Source organism: Pollachius pollachius, assembly GCF_949987615.1.
Source record: "Pollachius pollachius genome assembly, chromosome: 1".
NCBI classification, from domain to species: Eukaryota; Metazoa; Chordata; class Actinopteri; order Gadiformes; family Gadidae; genus Pollachius; species Pollachius pollachius.
Genome location: NC_136934.1, coordinates 44,034,206 through 44,056,342, shown reverse-complemented (window position 1 = coordinate 44,056,342; position 22,137 = coordinate 44,034,206). Strand labels below are relative to the sequence as shown.

The 22,137-nt window shown below is 46.0% G+C and overlaps 3 protein-coding genes across 5 annotated transcripts; 1 reads left to right on the top strand and 2 right to left on the bottom strand.

The window, feature by feature from the left end:
• Nucleotides 1-532: 532 nt before the first annotated feature.
• rnf183 (ring finger protein 183) lies at nucleotides 533-4,384 on the bottom strand. Its single transcript, XM_079737504.1, has 2 exons — nucleotides 4,252-4,384; nucleotides 533-2,912 (listed from the first exon to the last, which is right to left on the bottom strand). The coding sequence occupies exon 2, from the start codon at nucleotides 2,909-2,911 to the stop codon at nucleotides 1,931-1,933; it is 981 nt and encodes a 326-aa protein (XP_079593630.1). The 5' UTR covers nucleotide 2,912; nucleotides 4,252-4,384; the 3' UTR covers nucleotides 533-1,930.
• An 831-nt stretch (nucleotides 4,385-5,215) lies between these two features.
• On the bottom strand, nucleotides 5,216-17,824 carry dhx16 (DEAH (Asp-Glu-Ala-His) box polypeptide 16). Its single transcript, XM_079745753.1, has 21 exons — nucleotides 17,756-17,824; nucleotides 16,710-16,912; nucleotides 15,833-16,071; nucleotides 15,191-15,359; nucleotides 14,825-14,881; nucleotides 14,473-14,727; nucleotides 14,137-14,370; nucleotides 13,842-14,033; nucleotides 13,251-13,361; nucleotides 12,964-13,079; nucleotides 12,329-12,539; nucleotides 11,469-11,567; nucleotides 11,154-11,306; nucleotides 10,690-10,830; nucleotides 9,843-10,005; nucleotides 9,342-9,460; nucleotides 8,952-9,019; nucleotides 7,911-8,073; nucleotides 7,058-7,219; nucleotides 6,073-6,246; nucleotides 5,216-5,672 (listed from the first exon to the last, which is right to left on the bottom strand). Exons 2-21 carry the CDS (start codon nucleotides 16,905-16,907, stop codon nucleotides 5,544-5,546), a joined length of 3,153 nt encoding a protein of 1,050 aa, XP_079601879.1. The 5' UTR covers nucleotides 16,908-16,912; nucleotides 17,756-17,824; the 3' UTR covers nucleotides 5,216-5,543.
• Nucleotides 17,825-18,045: 221 nt separating this feature from the next.
• LOC307091137 (lysosomal thioesterase PPT2-like) lies at nucleotides 18,046-21,951 on the top strand. 3 transcript variants are annotated; one of them, XM_079758026.1, is made up of 8 exons: nucleotides 18,046-18,478; nucleotides 19,072-19,225; nucleotides 19,357-19,452; nucleotides 20,092-20,199; nucleotides 20,529-20,612; nucleotides 20,898-20,982; nucleotides 21,499-21,553; nucleotides 21,678-21,951. In XM_079758026.1, the coding sequence occupies exons 1-8, from the start codon at nucleotides 18,320-18,322 to the stop codon at nucleotides 21,822-21,824; spliced, it is 888 nt and encodes a 295-aa protein (XP_079614152.1). In that variant the 5' UTR covers nucleotides 18,046-18,319; the 3' UTR covers nucleotides 21,825-21,951. The 3 variants fall into 3 exon arrangements, with proteins under 3 accessions (XP_079614152.1, XP_079614154.1, XP_079614153.1); XM_079758027.1 differs by having other exon boundaries at nucleotides 18,048-18,478; nucleotides 21,681-21,951; XM_079758028.1 differs by lacking the exon at nucleotides 21,499-21,553 and having other exon boundaries at nucleotides 18,047-18,478; nucleotides 21,681-21,951.
• The last annotated feature ends 186 nt before the right edge of the window (nucleotides 21,952-22,137 follow it).

Below are 22,137 nucleotides of genomic sequence, written 5' to 3'. Positions count from 1 at the left end.
CACACACACACTAACAAACAAAAATAATCTACTGACTATGGCTGACACTACTGGCGACTATTTTCAGTCAGCTTTGAACTGGATGTTTATTTGGGCATCATTAGTAAAAGGCTATATATTATTATTATCAATATTGTGCAATATTTTGCAAATTCGTTGTGCATTCCACTTTTATTGAGGTGCAGTTGACATTTTAATATAACCGCTTACTATTAAATATACAATATCAAAGATCCACTACGTTAATTTCATTTTAATATAACCACTTACTATTAAATATACAATATCAAAGATCCACTATGTTAATTTCATTTTAATATAACCGCTTACTATTAAATATACAATATCAGAGATCCACTATGTTAATTTTCACGGCAGGTGTTCAATGCACGAACAAAAGACTAAAGTTTTCTAAAGTATGTCATAAGAGAGACTGGAAATCAGGGCTACAGAAATAATTACTATCTCTTGCGAGAGAGGCGGCTAGTGTGCAAAGTGCTTAAGTGTCTATTTAAAATAACTCAACCACAAGCCTTCTTATATTTTTTTATTGTTAATTGGTTTTAGAAATGACAGCTTGCCTTCTCCATTCTTTCAGTCCAGCAGGACTTCTGACCCATAAGGTTTCAAAGATCACACCACAACATTTGTTCTGCAAACCTTGTGGACATGATACTACCACGATACGCCTCTCTGTTTAACCTGTTACCCGGACATAGTTTCAGGAAACACACACTCCAGTAAAACCCAACATGAAGTCCCAGGTCTGGTCGGACCAGTTGTCTTTGGCTTCCCCTCCGCCCCCATGCTGTCTATAGAGGTGGTTTGAGAACTGCTTGGCTATCTTGGCTACTCCAGCTTCCTTAAATTCCTACCCATAGATAACATTGTCAAACAGGTAAGTGGAAAATGCAAATAAAAAACAATGAATAGCTCAGCAAACATTATGAAACAGATATGTTTTCACTAGTATCCTGCTTTTGGGTATGTAGATACAGACAGTTAAAAAAACTAAAATAAATGTGATTTAAGATATTTTGTAACATTGCTTTATTGAAAGTTACAGGTGCGATCTATAAATATATAATCAATCTGAAAGTAATTCATGTGCTATCTACAAGGTTTTTCATCCTTCATAACCCTCTATTTCATTATTTACTTCTTATTCACCTCTAGATTTAGACATTTTAAAATACTCCTCCACATTGTCAGTGTGGCTGTAAGGTGCGATTTAAGTTATAGAGGACATGCAGATTAAAATCAGTTTCATCTTCCCTGAGGCTGCTTGCTGTTGTTTGTAACTGAGTCTGAGTGTGACCCTTCGTTAATAGCAGTGTTAACAGTATTGGCAGCATTATTATTGTTGTCGAAGAGCCAGTTCGTGACTCAGAGACACAAGCTGTAGCTATGAATGCCTGCTTGTGAAATTCTGGCGGAAACAACTAGCCCATAGGGGAATTTTGGCGGTTGGATGCAAAAGACCCGCCACCATTCAAAGTCAATGAATAGAAATAAAAAAATATATTTAATTCTCGTAATCCACATCAAGTGTGGAAGATAAATGCATCTGCTCAATTTGAAATATGTAGAAAAAGCAATATTCCATGTGAAAAAAATCATGTATATGTCCTGCAGATAAGAGGTTGGTAAAGCCAAACCCACCGTTTATACAGTGTGTTGATTTCAATGGTTACATAACATTTATTCTTGTGTTTGTTTGGCGAAAACCAACAATATCTATTGGATGAATTAAACAAAAATTAAAATCGCTCAGCATCATGGGATATAATTCTTACAAGTAATGTGTACAATTATTTTACATTGCAATATCGGTATAAGTAATGCAGTATCGGGCGCAAGATGTACACTGTAAAGAAGAAGTGCAGGATTTTGACCCAGTCCTACGTCCCTGTGAGTTTATTACTTCGAGTCAGAGTCCGGGGCCCGGACCTCCGGTTATCGTGGTCACAGTTTGATTCTGAGGCGATGGCGTGTTGGGGCGTCTGACTATACTGGGCACGATGACGAAGGCCAGCACCCCCAACAGCATCAACGCCACCGTGATGGTGACGATGGCCGCCACCACCGCGTTGTAGCAGCGGTCCGAGTGGAACATCTGCCGCAGGCGACCTCTGACCCTGCTGGGCGGCTGACCCACGTCTATCTCGGTGGCCGCCGGCGCCGCGCCCTCCAGCTCAAAGAGGCCCGGCGGGGGGCCGCGCTCCGAGGACACCTCCCCGTCTGGCCTCTTCTTCCTGGGCAGCGTGACGCTGGGCCCAGCGGCCTTCCTGAGGAAGAGCTTCCCCTTGCTGCGCTTGAAGCGCACCGACAGCGCCTTCTGCATGTTGGGCGGCAGCCGGCGGAACACGTCCAGGTTGTTGCCGAGCTGCGGCAGGTCGCGGCCGTGGGGGATCTGGGTGGTCTCGCGGCACACGGGGCAGGTGAGCGAGGTGAGCACCGCTGAGGAGACGTTGATGCGGGCCAGGCACTCCAGGCAGAAGGTGTGGCCGCACGCCAGCAGCTTGGGGGTCTTGAAGACGTTGTCGTAGGAACAGAAGCACACGACGCACTCGGTGTCCGGCACGTCGCCGTCGTCGTGCCGCGCGGTGGGCTTCCCGCGGTCCCGCGCCGACGACCTCCGGCGCTCCTGCACGGTGGTGTCCCTGTGGCTGTGCAGCGGCGCGTTGGCGTCGCGGCGCCTGGCCTCGGCCTCGCTCCTCCTCCGGCCGCGCCCCTCCTCGTGACGCTCCCTCTTACGCCGAGGGGAGGCCCCCCGCCCTCCGCTGAGGCTCAGCGACCGGCGCACCCCCCTGAGGGACAGGTGGCCGCTCTTCCCGCCGTCGGGGCGGGGCTTGGCGTTCTGCGGGCGGCCGGGGGAGGGGGGGCGGGGACGCTGCTCATGGTCACTCATCCTGTCAGAGAGAGAGGGAGCTTAATGAGCTGTGTTCTGGCAGGGGCTGCAGGGTATCGTATTCAGGGCGCATCGCAATGACGGCCTCCATTTTGGAAGCAAAGGAGAATAGGAAGGCTACGGTTAGTGTTGACATCTTGGTCGTTGTTTAGTAATTGGTTGTGAAATTATTTGTCATTATGCAGAGACATTGTGTTGAATTATTTGTCATTATGCAGAGAAATTGTGTTGAATTATTTGTCATTATGCAGAGACATTGTGTTGAATTATTTGCCATTATGCAGAGACATTGTGTTGGAAACTGTCACAGCGTTTCTCATGCGAGACGTGGCAAAATAAAGATTTCCTGCAGTATAGTTAGTCAAGTATCTAACTAAGTATCGACGACTAAAGAGTATCAACGACCCAAAATCCCATGATCCAATGTGATGTACAAACCCTATATACTCTCTCTTGCATACATAGTGTATATACCACATGAAGTCTATTATAGTATGAAGTATATAAACTACATGTGGTATATTCTTGTGTATTGAATGCACACTACATTATTATGTTCCTATTGACATAGTGGGAGCAGTAAACATGGCTGGAGCAGTAGAGCTCCCTTTATTCTTTCCTTAACTTTGAAGATTACAGACCTCTTCTCTCTCACTATAGAGAAGAGGTCTCTCTCTCTCTCTCTCTCTCTCTCTCTCTCTCTCTCTCTCTCTCTCTCTCACACACACACACACTATATTAGATGGGTTCTCTATCTCACTCCATTATATCTCTTCTCTTTCACAAAGTTAGATCAGTTCTCATTCCCACAACCTTATTTTGTGAGAATCAGTTCTCCCTCACTCCATTAGTTGTTCCTCTCTAGCTAAATAAGAAATGTTTCACGCTCACCATATCAGAACTGTTCTGTCTCCCTCACTACGTTAGATCAGTTTTCTCTTTCCCTTTTCTCATCCTCTTTTCTCTCTCTCTCTCTCTCTCTCTCTCTCTCTCTCTCTCTCTCTCTCTCTCTCTCTCTCTCTCTTATGTATATTAGATTGGTTCTCTGGATTAAATCGGTTCTCTCTGTGCATCTATTTTCTCTAATCAGCCGAGATCTAGTTCTTCAGGGTTAACAAGCGCTGACATTCCATCACACTCCTCATTGACTCAACCCTGAACAAGAATAACAAATCCAACCTCAGATCAACACTATCAACACGTACTGTGAGTCACGTACATGACCGTATACTAACGTACATATTTAATATGTGTAACAGTTCTCTAGCGAGCATTGTTTGATTAGTCGATCTGTAGCCAATGCTTGGTGGTGAGAGTTAAATCATGATAAAGTTATTTACCTGTTGTTGAGATCAGGCCATTAGGCGTATTCCAACATGAAGCATGAACATCTGCAGACCAAGTCTTCTCCTCCACCTCCTCTCTTCTTTCTGCTTGTGTTCCCCAGCTCAGCCTCTCACCTGAGATAAGGACATCACTCCTCCCCTTCACTGCCGCACTACCTCCCCAGTGGAACCTGTCCAACCAGTCTCTAGTCTGTTTGGTTGCCTTTCGGTAGTGCTTTAAGTTCACGGTGTTGTGGTGCTGTCCCTGATGACCTACATAGCTCAACGTATGCAATAAATATGTGCAGATATGCCTTAAATATACATTCAATACATAAAACATCCTATTCATGTTTTTTCCTTCTGGGTTTGGGGAGTTTTTCTCTTCAGGTCCTTTAGAGTGCAATGGGTTAGGCGGTGTCACATATTGTGGTCTGAAAGGCCTTTGACCTGGAACTTTATCTGTACTGATGCAATTGACTTGACATGAAGATAATATATTTGATGTATATATCATTACCTGAATCTTAATATCAAAAATAAGTGTTTCATTACATGGAGAATAGACAACAGTAACCCTGTCTCCTCTCCCCTAGCCCCCATGTCTCTTTGGCCCTAACCCTCACGTTTATTTTGTCCTAGCAATCACGTCTCCTCCATCTTATCCCTGACTCCTATTTCCTTCATCCTCATGTTAACTGTTCTAGCCTCCTTTCTTCTCTCCTAACCCTCATGTTTACTATCACCTACACACCATGCTCCTCTCCCATTAGTCTCTTCAGGGGTAGAGGTTTCTTCTGGCCTAACCCTCATACTCTTGTAGCAGCATATTCACTATTAACCCACTGGGTGTAAAACAAAGGGTTGTTTTATTAGTATTTCCAATGGCTTGTTGTCCGTGTGCCAAATATAGCAGCAGAACACTTCCTCATGGGCAATTGTGATGAAATCTGAGAAATACAGACATTCCACGAAGACACCGGCTTGGAAACGTTTATTAGCAAAACAAATAACGACATATATCAACAATGACTAAGCTAAACTGTGCTAAAGTAAAACCTTGCGTAAAAAAGATTTTTCTCTCGGCCTGGTTGGGAGCGTTCCGGGCTTCAACCAATTCTGGTCCAACAACTTCTGGTCAGGTGCACATTTGGCGTGCATGTGAGCTCTTGTTGATAGAGAAGGATCAGATTTCTGCTTTCTTCTGTAGAAGGGGCTGATGTGCTCCTCTTCTTGTTTGACCCAGAGAGGAGGAGAGCAGTTGAGGAGGAGGAGGAGGAGGAGGAGGAGGAGGAGAGGAGCCGGTGTTACCCCAGCTCGTCCTTGCTCTTGCCCTGCTTGCGAGGCATCTTCTTGGAGCTGCTGTCCTCAAGTTCCTTGTTCTTGTAGTAGTGCGGAGCCACCTCTAGGAGCCAGGCACTGTCGATCTCTATCACCTGGAGAAGTTACAGACGGGATGAATAGGAGACACCAGGACAACATCACCGTCTCCGTCACCTAATTATTCCAACTACACTGATGCATACACCGTCCAGATCTCTAAATATCAGTGTTATGTTGGTGTCGAACAGAACCATCTCGTGAACTCCATTGTGGTAAAAAACACTTTGCGGTATATGAGCCTTTATCATGTAGCATGTTGTGTTAGCATGTAGCCTGTTGTAGTAGCGTGTAGCATGTAGCAGACCCGTCTAGTGAACTCCTTGGTGGTGAACAACAGCTCGTGGTAGATGAGCCTTTAGCATTTAGCTTGTTGTGTGAGCATGTAGCATGTTGTGTTAGCGTGTAGCATGTTTTGTTAGCACGTAGCATGTTATTGTAGAGGGACCAACAGACCTGTCTCATGAACTCCTTGGTGGTGAACACCAGCTCGTGGTAGATGAGCCAGCGCGTCTGCTCGTCGAACAGCGAGCTGTTGGGGTGGACGTACACCGTCTGCTGGTGCTTCACCGTCTTGTAGCCCCCCTTGCTGAGCCTGGCCGTGTGGTAGAAGTACCCCGCCGTCACTGCCTGGGGGGTCGCACAGGTAGCTGCTATTAGCTGCATGCCTCACAGCTAACGGCCCTAGTTCATTCTACCTCTTCCTATAACATTATGTAACTTTGTATATGGTTCTACCTTTTTTTATGAAGACCTAACCCCAACTTACTATAAAGGTATTTCTTTGATTAACATTTATTACTTCCTACCTCTTCCTCTATAGTTCCACCTCTGCCCAAAACTTCCTACCTCTTCCTTAAATTTCCGATAACATCCTTCCTCTTACAATAACACCCGAGCTCTCCCTAAAACGTCCTATAACATCCTACCTCTTCTTATAACGTTTTAGAACGTCCTTCTGCTTCCTATGACATCCTACCACCTATTACGACCTATATCATCCCATCTCCTCCAATAAGGCCTTAACTCCTACCTCAAGGCGTTTCCCTGCAGAGAAACAAAGCCCTCTGTTATCTCAAGTGGTTTAGCGGAGCGTTCACAAACACCCCCTGATAGGACTGTGTTTAAATGGTCCCTCTAGATACTTCAGCTCCTGACTGGAGGTGTTCAGTGTAATCTGAAATGCAGGGTGTGGATTATATGACGGGTTCGGTTCAGAATAACAAACCAACCAAGCACTGTAAGCTTCAAATTAAACTTTAGGCAGGAGACTTGTTTCTCTGTTATTTGAATCATCCTGTTATTACTATTGATCCGAAGGGTCTTACAGAAAGTGTTTAATCTAATGGCTTCATTGAGCAGGTAGGGGTCAGGTCCTCTTGCTCTGAGACGCCGACAGGTGGACTGCGGACCACGGGGGACGGTAACGTGTGGTCCTGACCTTGCGTATGGGCATGGGTTCCCCCTGGCAGCTGACCACCTCCACCTCGATGCGCTCCATCAGCCCCTCCAGCTGGTCGCGCACGTCTCGTGCACGCTTCATCGACCGGAACTGGATGAAGTTCTCATAGCACCACTGGGTGGAGTAGCCGCTCTCTATCCACTGCAACAGTCGGCAGGTTACAGACAGTTCGATACCGTGAAACACAGTCGGCATGATACAGTCGGTAAGGCAGTGAGATACAGTCGGAATGATACAGTCGGTATGATACAGTCGGTAAGGCAGTGAGATACAGTCGTGTGATACAGTCGGTAAGGCAGTGAGATACAGTCCGAATGATACAGTCGGTAAGGCAGTGAGATACAGTCGGTGTGATACAGTCGGTAAGGCAGTGAGATACAGTCGGAATGATACAGTCGGTGTGATACAGTCGGTAAGGCAGTGAGATACAGTCGGAATGATACAGTCGGTGTGATACAGTCGGTAAAGCAGTGAGATACAGTCGGAATGATACAGTCGGTGTGATACAGTCGGTAAGGCAGTGAGATACAGTCGGAATGATACAGTCGGTGTGATACAGTCGGTAAGGCAGCGAGATACAGTCGGAATGATACAGTCGGTGTGATACAGTCGGTAAGACAGTGAGACACAGTCGTAAGATACAGTCAGTAAGAAGAAGACTGAAAGATACTTTCTGCGAGATACAGTATAGCCTCTCCGTCAACTTAAAACAAGATACAGTTAGCAAGATAGTCAATAAGAAAGACAGTGAGACGTTCAGCTGGAATGGTCATTAAGACAGACAGAACCAGTGAGTCAGTAACAGTGGGCTTTCCTTATAGGCTCTCCTCACCTGGGTGTAGACATTGAGCAGCACCAGGTGGTCACCTCCAGGCACCACAAAGTTCATCCTGGCGTTGTCGGCGTGGACCACCTTGTCTTTGGGTCGGTAAAAGATGGAGTTGTTCACCGAGAGCATGGCGGCGATGGTCAGCACCTCCTCCGAACACTTGTACCTGGAGAGGGGAACAGCAAGCCCTTTATTAACATTAACATTAAGGGCATTTAAAAGGCGCTTCTTTCCAAAGAGACTTACAATATGTAGTAGTTTGTGTCAAAAGAAAGAGTAAAAAAAAAACAATATATCGCTGTCGGTACAGTATGGATGTTCTTAGAAACAAGTGCCAAGCACTTATAATTGCAAGGTTAACCCATTCCCCGTATTCAACAACGATACGTAGGATAAGATGCTAGACGATGCTAAGTACTATTTTTGAGTGCGAGGACGTAAAAACATACAATAAGTACGTACATTAATTGCCAGGACATAGGAACATACAATAAGTGAGAGTAATGGAGGAGGGTGGGTAGGGAGGGAAGCTCTGCAATGCCCAGGTCAACTCTGAACCAGTGAGTCTTGAGTCTCTTGCGGAGGCTGGTGAGCGACTCTGCCTTCCCGACAGTGGCAGAGAGCTCGTTCAACCGTTGTGATGCCAAAACAGGGAAGAGTTGTGACTCTGTTGTGCGACCTTTGCTTGCTCTGGGCGTTTGCGGTACTAGGCTCCAGCTGAGCTAGTTGAGCGGAGCACTCGAGATGGGGTGTGCGATCTGACTAACGCTCGGAGGTAGGCAGGGGCAGTTCCATTGACCGCCTTGTAGGCCAGAGCCATTGTCTTGAATCTGATCCTTGAATCTGATAGTCTATCCTACAGCTACTTGGATGTTACGCGTGGTTGAGTTTGTGTTGTGTGTATTGGTTTGTACTGTGTTGGGGTGAATTGGTTTGTACTGTGTTGTGTGTGTGTGTGTGTGTGTGTGTGTGTGTGTTTGTGTGTGTGTATGTGTTTGTGTGTGTGTGTGTTCGTGCGCGCGCATGTGCGTGTGTGTGACTTACTGCTCAGAGGCTAGAATCATCTTGCTCAGCATGGGGTCCACAGGGAGTTCAGCCATCCTGCGGCCGAGCTGCAACACACAACCTGTTACTCAGATAAGGTGAACAAATACAGGCACTAGCTAGGTGTAGCCACTACCAAGGTGTAGCTGGTACTAGGTGCAGCAGCTAGCCAGCTGTAGCTGGTACTGTGTGTCGCTGGCTGCTAGTCAGGTGCATTGGCTAGCAAGGTATAGCTGGTTTCTATTCAGGTATAGCTTAGCCAGATGCAGCATTCTCAGGTGTAATCTAGACATAGGTATAGCTGCTAGCCAGGTGTAGCCTAGCCAGGTGTAGCCTAGCCAGGTGTTCCTAACCAGGTGTACCTAGCCAGGCGTAATTAGCCAGGTGTACCTTAGTGAGCTCCCCCAGGTGGTTGAGGGCTCCCAGGGCGTAGAGCTGTTCCAGAGCCAGGACCAGCGTCTCATGGGGTGGAGGGTCCATGAAGTCAAAATGAATGAGGTCATTGATGCCTGTAGGACAGAACAATGCATGAGTCTCCTCTGGACCAATGGAAACGTAGAAGAGCCTCCTCTGGACCAATAGAGACAGCTTCATGCCTCCCCTTAGACCCGCAGGAAAAGAAGACTACAACATTAACTCTCAGACTCTAGAGCAGCAGGACTATGTTAAACAAGGTCTAACCTAGGCTCTACAGCAGCAAGACTATGTTATACGAGGTCTAACCTAGGCTCTAAAGCAGCAGGACTATGTTATACGAGGTCTAACCTAGACTGTTGAGCAGCAGGACTATGTTATACGAGGTCTAACCTAGACTCTTGAGCAGCAGGACTATGTTATACGAGATCTAACCTAGACTCTTGAGCAGCAGGACTATGTTATACGAGATCTAACCTAGACTCTTGAGCAGCAGGACTACGTTTCCCAGGTTGGTTCTCTGGATCTCCGGCACCGTCGACTCCTCCATCTCGTGTTTGAAGGCCCAGGCCGTGTACAAACGGAAACACTTTCCAGCCGCCACTCTGCCTGCACGGCCCGCCCGCTGATTGGCCGAGGCCTGCCAACCAAAACACAGCAGAAAGAGCGACAAGGCGAGATTTAAAGGCGACTTGGAAATTGTCTAGTCACTAGTATAAGGAAGAAATACCTCAGACCGGTGTGCAAACAAATGTCTGCAACATTAACTCATTCCCGGAAAGAGGGAAAATGCAAATAATGAAGTGATGGTGTCAATGGTCCAGCTTTCCCCTAATCAGCCACAACCACAGCATGGCTGAGCACTCTACTGTACTGTACTGTACTTTCTGCTACTCCACCCAATTGTGTGGTTTATCTCTTTTATGAATGTATGAATATTCTCATAATATGAGCTTCTCATAACGAGCTTGCTGTGTATTTATTTTATGATTTCAGTATCAAGAATTCATATTTCTGGAGGGTTCCCACAACACTTTGCAGCTTAGGCGGCCGCACAAGCAACACACGCCTTCCGTCTAAATACGTAAAAAAAAAAATATATATATATATATACATTTTTTAGTTGCACAAATTCTTTGACTTTCTTGATTCAGTTGTTATTTTGACAATAATGTTTAGCATTTTTTTTCTTCTTATATTCGTATAGTTAGAATTGCACACATTAATTCACTGTTGCTGTCACCCGTCTGTCGGTGAACCCCACCCCGTTAACTAACGAGCTTTCTGCGGGGACCCCTGAAAGTGTTGATGCGTGTGTAATCACCCGTGAGCATGGCGTGACGATGAGCGACTCCATGCCGGTGCGGGCGTTGTAGCTCTTCTGCTTGCAGAAGCCCGGGTCGATGACGTAGATGATGCCGTCGATGGTAAGCGACGTCTCGGCGATGTTCGTGGCCACCACCACCTGGACATCACAGCCCAGAGAGAAGCTAGACATCACATCACATCCCGCACGACTATGACATCACATCCCGGAGAGAAACTATACATCACATTACCTCCCACATGATTATGACATCACAGCCCAGAGAGAAACTATACATCACATCACATCCTGCACGACTATGACATCACATCCTGAAGAGAAACTATAAATAACATTCCCTCCCACACGACTATGACAACACATCCCGGAGAGAAACTATACATCACATCCTGCATGACTATGACATCACATCCCAGAGGGAAGCTGGCCATCACCCAATGAGGCCCTAGAGGAGGTCTGACCTTGCGGGCCCCGGGGGGTGTGGGGTTGAAGATCTTGGCCTGCATGTCGGAGGGCAGGTTGGCGTAGATGGGGAGCACCAGCAGCTCCGAGATCTTGGAGCCCAGCCTCCTACAACGCTCCTGGAGCATCTCACAGCACGCCTCAATCTCCTCCTACAAATAACGCATAGACACGCACACGATATTAATGTAGAGAGGACTTTAACCAGCAGCAGTAAAGTTCTTACTCGTAGTGGTTTTTCTGTAGTGGTAAAAGGAAGTATTTTGTTCAATAATGCAGCCGTGCTTCTCAAAGGCCTTCGTCCTAGTTAGTACCTGTCCGGTGAGGAAGACGAGGACGTCCCCAATGGGCTGGGTGACGTGGATCTGGAGCACCGACACCACGCAGGCCTCGAGGTAGTCCGCCTCCGGAGCCTGGAGCAAACAACCGCATTCACATCCACTCACTCACCCTTTGTGGAGGAGCAGGTAGCGGTGAGGACGTCCTGCTAGCAAGCCTGCAGGTAGGCTGCAGACATCGGAGCTCGAACCCAGAACCTTTGAGTGACTTTGATAACGCACCGTACCTTAACGTCTAGTGACTGGGCTGGTTGTTGGTACCTTAAGATCTAGTGACCTTGAGTATTGGTACTAAAAGGGCTAGTGACCTTTGAGTGTTGGTACCTTAAGGGCTAGGGACCTTTGAGTGTTGGTACCTTAAGGGCCAGGGACCTTTGAGTGTTGGTACCTTAAGGGCCAGGGACCTTTGAGTGTTGGTACCTTAAGGGCCAGGGACCTTTGAGTGTTGGTACCTTAAGGGCCAGGGACCTTTGAGTGTTGGTACCTTAAGGGCCAGGGACCTTTGAGTGTTGGTAACTTAAGGGCCAGGGACCTTTGAGTGGTGGTACCTTAAGGGCTAGGGACCTTTGAGTGTTGCCACCTTAATGGCTAGTGACCTTTGAGTGTTGGCACCTTAATGGCTAGTGACCTTTGAGTGTTGTTACCTTAAGGGCTAGTGACCTTTGAATGTTGGTACCTTAAGGGCTAGTGACCTTTGAATGTTGGTACCTTAAGGGCCAGGGACCTTTGGGTGTTGGTACCTTAAGGGCCAGGGACCTTTGGGTGTTGGTACCTTAAGGGCCAGGGACCTTTGGGTGTTGGTACCTTAAGGGCCAGGGACCTTTGGGTGTTGGTACCTTGGTGTAGAAGATGTCGACGGGGAAGCGTCGCCCTGGGATACGGAAGACGGGCGCATCATCAAAGAAGCAGGAGAAGCGCTCAGTGTCCAAGGTGGCGCTGGCCACCAGCACCTTCAGATCGCTACGGAAACGAGCAATGTCCTTGATGAGGCCGAACAAGATGTCCGTGTGGAGGGTCCGCTCATGGGCTTCGTCAATGATGACAACGCTGGGGGGACACGATTAACACTTATAGAACCTGCTCTGCTAGGGAGACCTGCAAGAGCCAAGCCATCAAATATATGGGTTAGTTCTGGTACCTGTAGCTGGTTGAGGAACATGGTCACTACAGCTATATAGTTCTTGTACCTGTGGCTGGTTGAGGACCCTGGTCACTCCAGCTAGTTAGTACTGGTAGCTTTAGCTTAAAGTATAATCTGGTCACTACAGCTAGTTAGTACTGGTACCTGCAGCTGGGAGAAGAACTTGGTCACTATAGCTAGTAAGTACTGTTACCTGTAGCTACTCAGTACTGCCGATGATACCTGTAGCTGTTTAGTAGTGTAGTAGTACTGGTAGTATAACCTGTACCTGGCCAGGTTCAGCTTAGCGAGTACTGGTAGCAGTACCAGTTGTAGTATTTGGAGGACTACCTGTAGGTGGCCAGGTCAGGCTCAGTGAGGAACTCTCTCAGCAGCATGCCGTCCGTCATGTACTTGAGAACCGTCCGCTCGGATGTGCAGTCCTCGAACCGGATGCTGTAGCCCACCTACAGGATGTCACGCACAGCACAGAGGAAGTCAAGCAAAGTTAAGAGGAAGTCACACACAGGATAAACAAAGTTACGCACAGGAAACACAAAGTTACACACAGGAAACAGGATGTCAAACACAAGACACAGGAAGGCACACGCAGGGAACAGGAAGTCAAACACACTCACCTCGTTTCCCAGTTTGGCTCCCACCTCCTCGGCCACCCTGGCGGCTACAGACATGGCAGCCACCCTGCGGGGCTGGGTGCAGCCAATCTTCAAACCGCCTTTGGTGTAGCCCTGAGGGACAGTCCACAGACCTCAGTATGTGGACCTAGACCTAACCCTCCCTCCTGCTCTGGTGTAGCCCTGAGGGACAGTCCACAGACCTCAGTATGTGTACCTCATCCTCATCTCGGGTCCAGCAGTTCTACTGCTGAACTAGCAGAACTTCTGGGGGGAGACGGCACAGAGAATGTGCTGGAAACTAATAACCGCAGGGGGCTGAGTTAAGCCTTGTTCTTTTATATCGTAATTTCGAAATTCATGAGAGGATTTAGTGTACTTATACAGTGGCCGGTCTTGGTGTTTATTGGAACACCTTTACATACACTTTTATATATTTTACCACTGATGTCCAAGTTAGTGCTTAGAAATCCTAACTCCAGTCACATGATTGGTCAAAACAAGTATGAATGTATGTGGACAGGGTACCAGCCGCTTTGGATAAAAGCGACTGCTAAATGCCCTTAGTGTAAATCTAAAACACCCAGGACTCACCGCCTCCATGAGATACTGGGGGATCTGTGTGGTCTTCCCGGAGCCCGTCTCCCCCTCTATGACCAGGATCTGGTGCTGCTCGATGGCCGCCAGCAGGTCCTCCCGGTAGGGGAATATGGGCAGCAAGCGCCGCACCTCCTGGATGGACTCTTTCCTCATCTCCGCCTGCGACAGGCCCACCGCCTCGCCCTCCTGGGAGACGATACTTCGGGTCAATTACTGGGGTCAACTGAAGCCAGCTACTGCTCCAACAAGGTCCAGCTAGGGCTGGGGTTGACCGGCATTGGGCAGGTACCTTCTCAGTCATGGTGCCCTTCATGGTGACGGCGCTGCTGACAAAGTTGATCATCTCGTCCTCCTCCAGGATCAGCTGGTACCGATCCCTTTCCTCCTTCATCCCGCGCTCCCGCTCCTGCTTGGCTCCGAAGGAGAGACAGGCCGTCTTGAGGCGTTCCTCCTCCCACCTCCCCTGCTCCCCGCCCACCTCCATGGGCATCTCCTCAAGCTCCAGCTCCCTCTGCGGCACCTCCTGCAAGGAGAGAGAGAGAGAGAGGAGCCAGCGGTTAAGGAACGACTCATCCAAGGAGGAGCCAAGAGAGATTTGATCACGGGAACACCTCCTCCTCTTCACCTTGCTCCTCTTCTCCTCTGGCATGAAGTATCTGTTCTTCCTCTCCTGTTGCTCCTTGGCCCCGGCCTTCTTGTAGTCCTTGGCCAGGTCCCTCAGGGTGCGCTTGTACTCCAGCTCCTTGCGCTCGCGGTCCGTCATCTGGTCCGACGCAAAGAGGTACTCCTCGTCGGCGATCTCTGCCTCCAGGTCCTCTAGTTTCTCCGCCTCGCGCTTGTTGAGGTACTCCCAGCGAGAGCGCTTCCTCAACTCTGGGAGCTGGGGGGGAGAAAGAGAAAGAGAGAGGGTTAGGGTCTAGCCTGTTGAGGGGTCTGACCCGACCAGGTCAACAGATCTTCCTGAAGGACAGACTCACTATTTTCCTCTGGTCTTCTTCGGCCATCTTCAGCCTCTTCTGAGCCTCTTCATAAGCCTGGAAGACAGAAAGACACAACATCGCCGTCAGAGAACAGTTGTAACATTCTCATCTTAAAACGGACCTAACATCAACATCATAAAAAAGTCCTAACATTGCCATTAGAGAACAGTCCTAGCATGACCATCATACAGTTTTAATATCACTCTGACAGAACGGTCCCAAAATAAGCCTCATCAGTATACGTATGGTAAGTTGTATGTTAACTGTACACCTGTCACATCCTGCGTGTGTAGAGTGGTTAGTGGTTCAGCTGACCCTACATCCTATGTGTGTAGAATTGTTAGTGATCGGGAGCCTCCTGACCTTTTTGTCCGTCCTCTCAGCGATGTTCCGTGTCTTATCTTTGTCTTTGAGTTTGACTCTCTCAGCGAATGCGTCCCTCTCTTCGATGTCCTGCACCCGCTCTCTCTCCTCGCGCTCCCATTCCTCCTCCTCCTCCGGGTCAGCCTTCTGCTCCTTGAGTCCAGAACTCCTGGTGGTAAACCCAGAGAAAAAAAAAGAACATAAACCATCTGCCTCTGGAGTCTCATGTCAATTGATATGATTCCAAACTATTCATTTTCTACGGGATGCATCAAATTATAGATTGAACTAACGATAAACTTGTCGTTTCCCACAACATCCGGTCATTTTTCAAATTATTTAATTACATCTGGTTCACTATTCTCCAAAAAGCTTTCATCCCTAAAATCTTCCACTGAGGGATCGAACTCTGAAGCAGTGCCCACACTGGCTCACGGCGCTCAGCTCGCCCTGTTCTGTTTGCTCCGGAGGCGTATGGCTGAAATGTCAATAACTTCAGTCTTTTTCACAATACTGATTATATTAACTTATTTAGACAACCCTTAACTGTGTTTTACCCCACCTAAAAAACATTTGACGAATGATGCACGTAGCAAAACGCTTTCAATATAGGATTTTGAACTACATATGTGAGGAACAAACTTTTTAGGAGCTTCCTCCTCGCTGGACGACTCGCTCTCCTCCTTTTTCTGCCTGATGTGCTTCCTCTTGCTTCCTTTCTCCTTGCTTTTCTTCTTCCTGCTAGTCTCCTTCTCTGCGGGAACGTCTATCTCTCCATCGCTGTCCTCAAGCAGTGTGTACGTCCTATTCTTCTTCTCCATGGCCACGACCTCCCGCTCCAGAGCTCTGATTGGCTTCTCCACCACCACCTTACGGGGAAGCTGAGACAGCAGGACATGGTCATGGAGACCAACTCTTAATGTCATGCAAACAACACCTCTAAATATTCTCACACTGCAACTTGTGTTACATGTCACCAGACATTTCTGTATCTATGAAGGCATGTTATATCATGTTATCTTTAACTTGCAAACAAGATATTAAGTAATGTTACAGTTCATATAGTTATATATTGAGAAATGTTATAGCATTGTGTTATGTGTTTCATATAATATTCTATTTTACGCTGTTATTGCCAAGTACGCTTTCATATAAAAGAATTTGTTGTGGTGCATTGGCACATTAAAGTATAAATTAATAATTAAAAAGCTATAAAAAAAAGAAGTTAGCTTTTACTAAAAGTTACTCAACAAAACGACGCCGATTCACTCTCTCTTCCTCCCACACATGTGAACAGGTGCTTGAGTATTAAGTGTCACCGCTCAAATCCATGAGTACTAGTTCTCTCACACTGTGATCAGACAATACTAAATGACAACATTACTAACACTAACAAAAAATCTCTATATACATATATATATATATATATATATATATATATATATACACAAACCATCACAAGCCCTATTAATATTAAATCATTCCTGACTCGTACAAGCAGTATAAACGATGTGCTTACTTTGTCATAGAGCTCATGAGCGAAGGAGACTACGGTCTGGTCGATGTCAATCGTCCCTGTCTTTTTGAGACGGGATACAAAGTCGTCTGGGCTAGACGACCTCTTGGCAGTTCCGATCATAAATTGGGCCACATGCTTGTCACTCAAGCCTAGGATGTCATGGAGGCGGTCCTTCACCCACTGGTCCAGGTTAGACATGATGCCTGGACACATAATAAGAAGCACAGGTTCAGAGTTTACAATATAACACATACACATACCTGTCATATACCTGTGACTCCTTGCTTCACTTAACTTGACTCACTTTAGTAAGCCTACGTTATATATACACTTTAATTGTAATATCCAAGCTTATTTTATAACATTATGCTTTGGTTAGATGCTTATGTTATCTATAATCAGAAAATTATATTCATTGTGCTTATATTGCTAGTGGTTTTCATTATTTTTTTAAACAGACTGCAGTTAAACGAGTCCTAAATGAATAATTGGTGTGAACCTGAAAGTAGGGCAAAACATATTTTCTCGTGTAAATGCATTCATATGTGAGCCACTTCTATATATTTCCTAGTTACTAGTCAAATGTTACTGGTTATCTTTGGAGAACACATCGGGTATTTTAGCTCAACTGCCTGTAGATATGAAGCTTTATATTGCAGGGACAAAACGAACCTCCTGCACTGTATGTCCGTGGCAGTACGGACATACTGCCGAATCAAACAATATAATGTAAAGTGGACGTTCATGCGTTCTTTCGACCCGTCACGTTACCTCTTTTAAAGTCAAACGTGAGTGCAACTTTACAGAAATGACCCAAAACACTGTCTGATCTGCATAGAGCTACGTTACACTAATCGACCTGATATAATGATACATAATTCAAGAATGGGTTGGATCTAAGAGGCAGAATTAACTAATGAAGTACTCCAATGAATCTAAAGTTGGCCAAGATACAGTCAAACGCTGCATTCATAATAACTAGGAGGTGAAATATATTTGACTTGGTTGGTGGTTAGTTAGACAGTTGAAAACTGAAATGTAAATACCTTCTGTATGTTAAATAGTTATGTCCTAGAGAAGGAAATTATATACTGCCATGTTGTTTTGGTACACAGCAGCGGAACAGGAGGAAACGGAAACACGTTTTAAAGCACGTGTAGAAAGAGCAGCCAGTAGGGCGCATTGCCCTCTAGTGGCCGGTGGGTGAACTGCATACACCCAACATATGGTTCCTGTTTCACCGCTCTACAATCAGACCAACCAAACGTGAGGCTCATCTGACAAGACAAGAGAAGCCCTGTAGGAATTCGCCGACAAGGGCAAAGTCACCGTCGCCTGTTAAATGCGGAATAAACACACAAGCTGCTAATAAGCGGAAGTATTGCAAATGTTTTGTTACTACATGTAAGGACAACATTTGAGCCTGAATACATGGTTGCGGTAACGATGGCAAGCATGGGGGAAGTACACTATCGGTTCACTAATTTAAGTTCCTTAAATTCTCCAGCATCGACACATGATAACCTCAGCTTCAGTGATAACCTCTTATCAGCTTCAGGGATCAGAGGTTTCTCGGCCCGGAGCTTTACCGACCAGGGTGGTTCGCGACGATGCGAGTGGTCGTGATGGTGATGATGCTGCTGGTGGTGGGGGTCGGGGTTGTGGTGTTTGGGTCTGGCAGGGCAAAAGGCTACAGGCCCGTAGTGATTGTTCACGGTCTCTTCGATGGACCGAAGCAGTTCAGAATGATGTCTCGCTTCATAAAACAGGTAAATATCATTGCAAATAAAAAAAATGCGATTGGACCACATTGATGTTTGTTAACAGTAATCTTTTTTTTTTAATCATAATGTCTATTGACCTATTATTTTGTCAAAACTTGTACCCCAAAATTAAGTAGACGCAACAGTTGTAAAATATGTCCCCTTGCCATTACTATCAAAAACAAAATCATTTACAATACTACACTGAAGGCTACATTTAAAAATAAAAAACATATCAAAGCTATGTAAGAAAGTAATGATTATCCTATTCATCAAGTCAGAGACTGCCGACCAACCCCCGTTATTGTCAGTCACACCAACTTTGCATCCCTGCTCTCTTTATAGCATAACCTGTATCTTCTTCAAACTTGACTCATGACTCATCTCGTCTGATCTAATCAGGATCAAGAAGTGAAACCGTTTAATCTGTTTCACACAGAACTGAGAGATAGTTTACATAGGCTGCGGCAGTAGTAGTCATTATTTATTCCTCACAGTCTGGTACAACATGGAGCTGAGATTCAGTTGCTCAATCTGCTGAAACACGATGGATTGTGTGTGTGTGTGTGTGTGTGTGTGTGTGTGTGTGTGTGTGTCAGGCCCACCCTGGTACAGAGGTGGTGACATTAGCCCTGTATGACTACATGTCCAGTCTGCATCCGCTGTGGCAGCAGGTGGGGGGCTTCAGCAGAGCCTTGACCTCCATCATGAATCGCTCCCCTGCTGGGGTACACCTGCTCTGCTTCTCTCAAGGTACACACACACACACACACACACACACACACACACAATGAATACATGCAAAACAAATAGTAAACCTTTGACCTGGAATCCTACGAAGTACGTGTGGTTGTCTGTTTGTCTGTCTGTCATCCTCTCTCCAGGAGGTCTGATATGTCGGGCGTTACTCCACACCCTTTCGCACCACAACGTCCACTCCTTCATCTCCTTGTCCTCCCCTCAGGCTGGCCAGTACGGAGGTCTGTTTACACCACCACAACATGTAAATAACAACACAAACACAACCTAGAGACCCACCTCAGCTCACAATATCCGTAGTGGGAACAGGTTTGTGGTTTTAACACGTTGACTTGTGTTTCGAGGCACTCCATGGCAGATAACGAAATACAATCATACTAACATTGACCTTATTCCTGTTGCTAAATTGCACTCTCAGGTTTTTAATCCTAGTTTTGTAGGTACTATTCTACCCTCCAAAGCCAAATCGCAGTATCAATTGAGAAAAAAATGCTGTCAAAGCTTTTTTGATGGTCCCATTGTGTTATAATAAGATAAATGAAAATACTATTCATAAACAATGATTAAATTCAGTAAATTAATCTAAAATTCCATATATTTCTGACCAATGACCTGAAGCTTAGTCTGTTCTCGGCATCAATTGTGATTCTCTGGGTGTCTGGATGAAAGTGTCTAAATGATTAAACTTGCCACTCTCTCTAGACACCTGTTACCTGTAGTGGTACTCTTTCTTCCAGTGTTTCTTAAACTATGTACTGAGTGTGGTTTGGTTTGAGCGGTGGCTGGGTTTAACAGACAAATTGTGCGGTTGGTTGGGTTCAACAGACAAACTGAAATTGTCGTTTGGGTCCCGCCCCCAGACACCCGCTACCTGCGCTGGCTGTTCCCTGAGCGCTTGAAGAGGAACGTCTTCCACATGTGCTACAACAACTTTGGCCAGAAGATTTCCATCTGCGACTACTGGAACGGTAATTATCCCTGACCGAGTCCTACGCCTTGAGAAAACGCTAGCTGTTTTGATTCTCACACGTTCTGGTTCTAACAGGACGTCCCCCCGCCCCCCCAACCCAGACCCTCACCACAGAACCCTACCTGTTCTGTTTGTAACCAGACGTTCTCCTCCCCAGACCCTCACCACAGAACCCTACCTGTTCTGTTTGTAACCAGACATTCTCCTCTCCAGACCCTTACCACAGAACCCTACCTGTTCTGTTTGTAACCAGACGTTCTCCTCCCCAGACCCTCACCACTGAGAACCCTACCTGTTCTGTTTGTAACCAGACGTTCTCCTCCCCAGACCCTCACCACAGAACACGCTACCTAGAGAGGAGCAGCTTCCTGGCCCTCATCAACGCAGAGCGCCACCATGCTCTGGCCCAACGTAAAGCACACATCACACTTCACTTTAATTTACTCTGATTTACTCTGCAAAAGCAGCTAACATATTTAATAGAGGAAATAAAAAAGTAATTAAAGGTAAAAAAACAAAACAAGGTACAAGAAGAGTAAAAAAAAAATTGGAAGGGATACTATCATATATCAACATAATCTGTAAAAAGAACATGCCACTTTTAATATCAAATCTGAAGGTATCATTTATCCTATATCTTTTATCCTACATCGTATTCCCCACCACTGCTCATCTCTTTCTCCTCCATATTGCCAGACTGGAAGGAGAACTTCCTCCGCATCAGGAAGCTTGTGCTGATTGGTGGACCAGACGATGATGTCATCACACCTTGGCAGTCCAGGTAACCCTCTGACCTCCGACCTTTGACCTTGAACCATAGCCTGGAGTTGTCACTCAGCAGACTGGACCTGTCAATCAGCAGATGTTAAATTATATAGAAAATAATTGTACAATTATCTCAGACATAATAAACAAAGTAACCAATTCATAATTGCCAAATTTACCATTCAATTCTAAAATACTGGTAAACCATGTAGTAAGACTGAATTGATAAGTCAGTTCATAGTTAATAGCTAACTTTATAGGTTAGCTATTGTTGGTTAGTTGGCTAGCATTGGTTCGTTTGTTAGTGTTGGTTAGCTGGTTAGCATTAGTTGGTAGCTAGCATGGGTTAGTAAAGTGGCATTGATCTGCTGACTAACATTTGAAAGCTACATAGCTAGCATTTGGCTGTTTTTTCTTTAGCTAGTGTTGGTTAGCTAGCTTGAGTTGTTAAGCTACATAGTGTTGGCACCCAGCTAGTGTCAGTGAGCGTTGTTTAGGTTGCATTGTGATGTGATGTACTTCATGTCTCTAGCCAATTCGGGTTCTACGATGGTCAGGAGAACATTGTGGACATGAGAAAACAGGATGTGAGTTGTTGAAGTTATAATTCTTGTATTTGTGTATGAAACATGTGGCATGTTATTCAAGCCATACTTTTACAGATAGTATGTGTTTTTAAGCAGTACTACCACATGTAGCATTTGTTTTAAGCAGTACTACAAGGAGGATGGCTTTGGGCTGAAGACCCTGGATGGTCGTGGGGGTGTAGAGCTGTGTCAGCGCTCTGGGGTCAAGCACGTGGCTTGGCACTCCAACTACAGTGTCTTCACTGGCTGCATACAGCCCTGGCTCACCTGAGGAGCTACACCTGTCCTCTACACCTTTCTTCAGTGTTTAACTTTGGATGTAGCATAAAATACAATTGTGAATTGTAATGTTTATATTACTTTGCTAATTTTTCCTATTTAATAAAACATTTTGTGAACTTTGCCTTCTTTTTTTATGTCTGCTGACATTTTGATACATGTTAATTTGTTTACCCTTCAACCATGAATTTGAAAAAAACTTAAAGTAACTTATTTTCGGTGAGCCCATAATTTCACCTACATAATTTCAGGCGGTTCGTTTATAACAACGAACTGCCACTGCGCGTCCCTGCTGGCTAAATGTT

Bases quoted from the DNA above. Each gene is read 5' to 3' on its own strand.
- rnf183 (XM_079737504.1), bottom strand. From the start codon at position 2,911: ATGAGTGACCATGAGCAGCGTCCCCGCCCCCCCTCCCCCGGCCGCCCG.
- dhx16 (XM_079745753.1), bottom strand. From the start codon at position 16,907: ATGTCTAACCTGGACCAGTGGGTGAAGGACCGCCTCCATGACATCCTA. The intron at 14,728-14,824 runs GTGAGTCTGTCC...TCTCCCCCCCAG, and splicing joins AAGAAGACCAGAGGAAAATA to CTCCCAGAGTTGAGGAAGCG. The intron at 12,540-12,963 runs GTAGTCCTCCAA...GTGTCCCCCCAG, and splicing joins CCTGACCTGGCCACCTACAG to CGTTGTCATCATTGACGAAG.
- LOC307091137 (XM_079758026.1), top strand. From the start codon at position 18,320: ATGCGAGTGGTCGTGATGGTGATGATGCTGCTGGTGGTGGGGGTCGGG. The intron at 19,226-19,356 runs GTACACACACAC...TCCTCTCTCCAG, and splicing joins CCTGCTCTGCTTCTCTCAAG to GAGGTCTGATATGTCGGGCG. The intron at 20,200-20,528 runs GTAATTATCCCT...TCTCCTCCCCAG, and splicing joins CATCTGCGACTACTGGAACG to ACCCTCACCACAGAACACGC.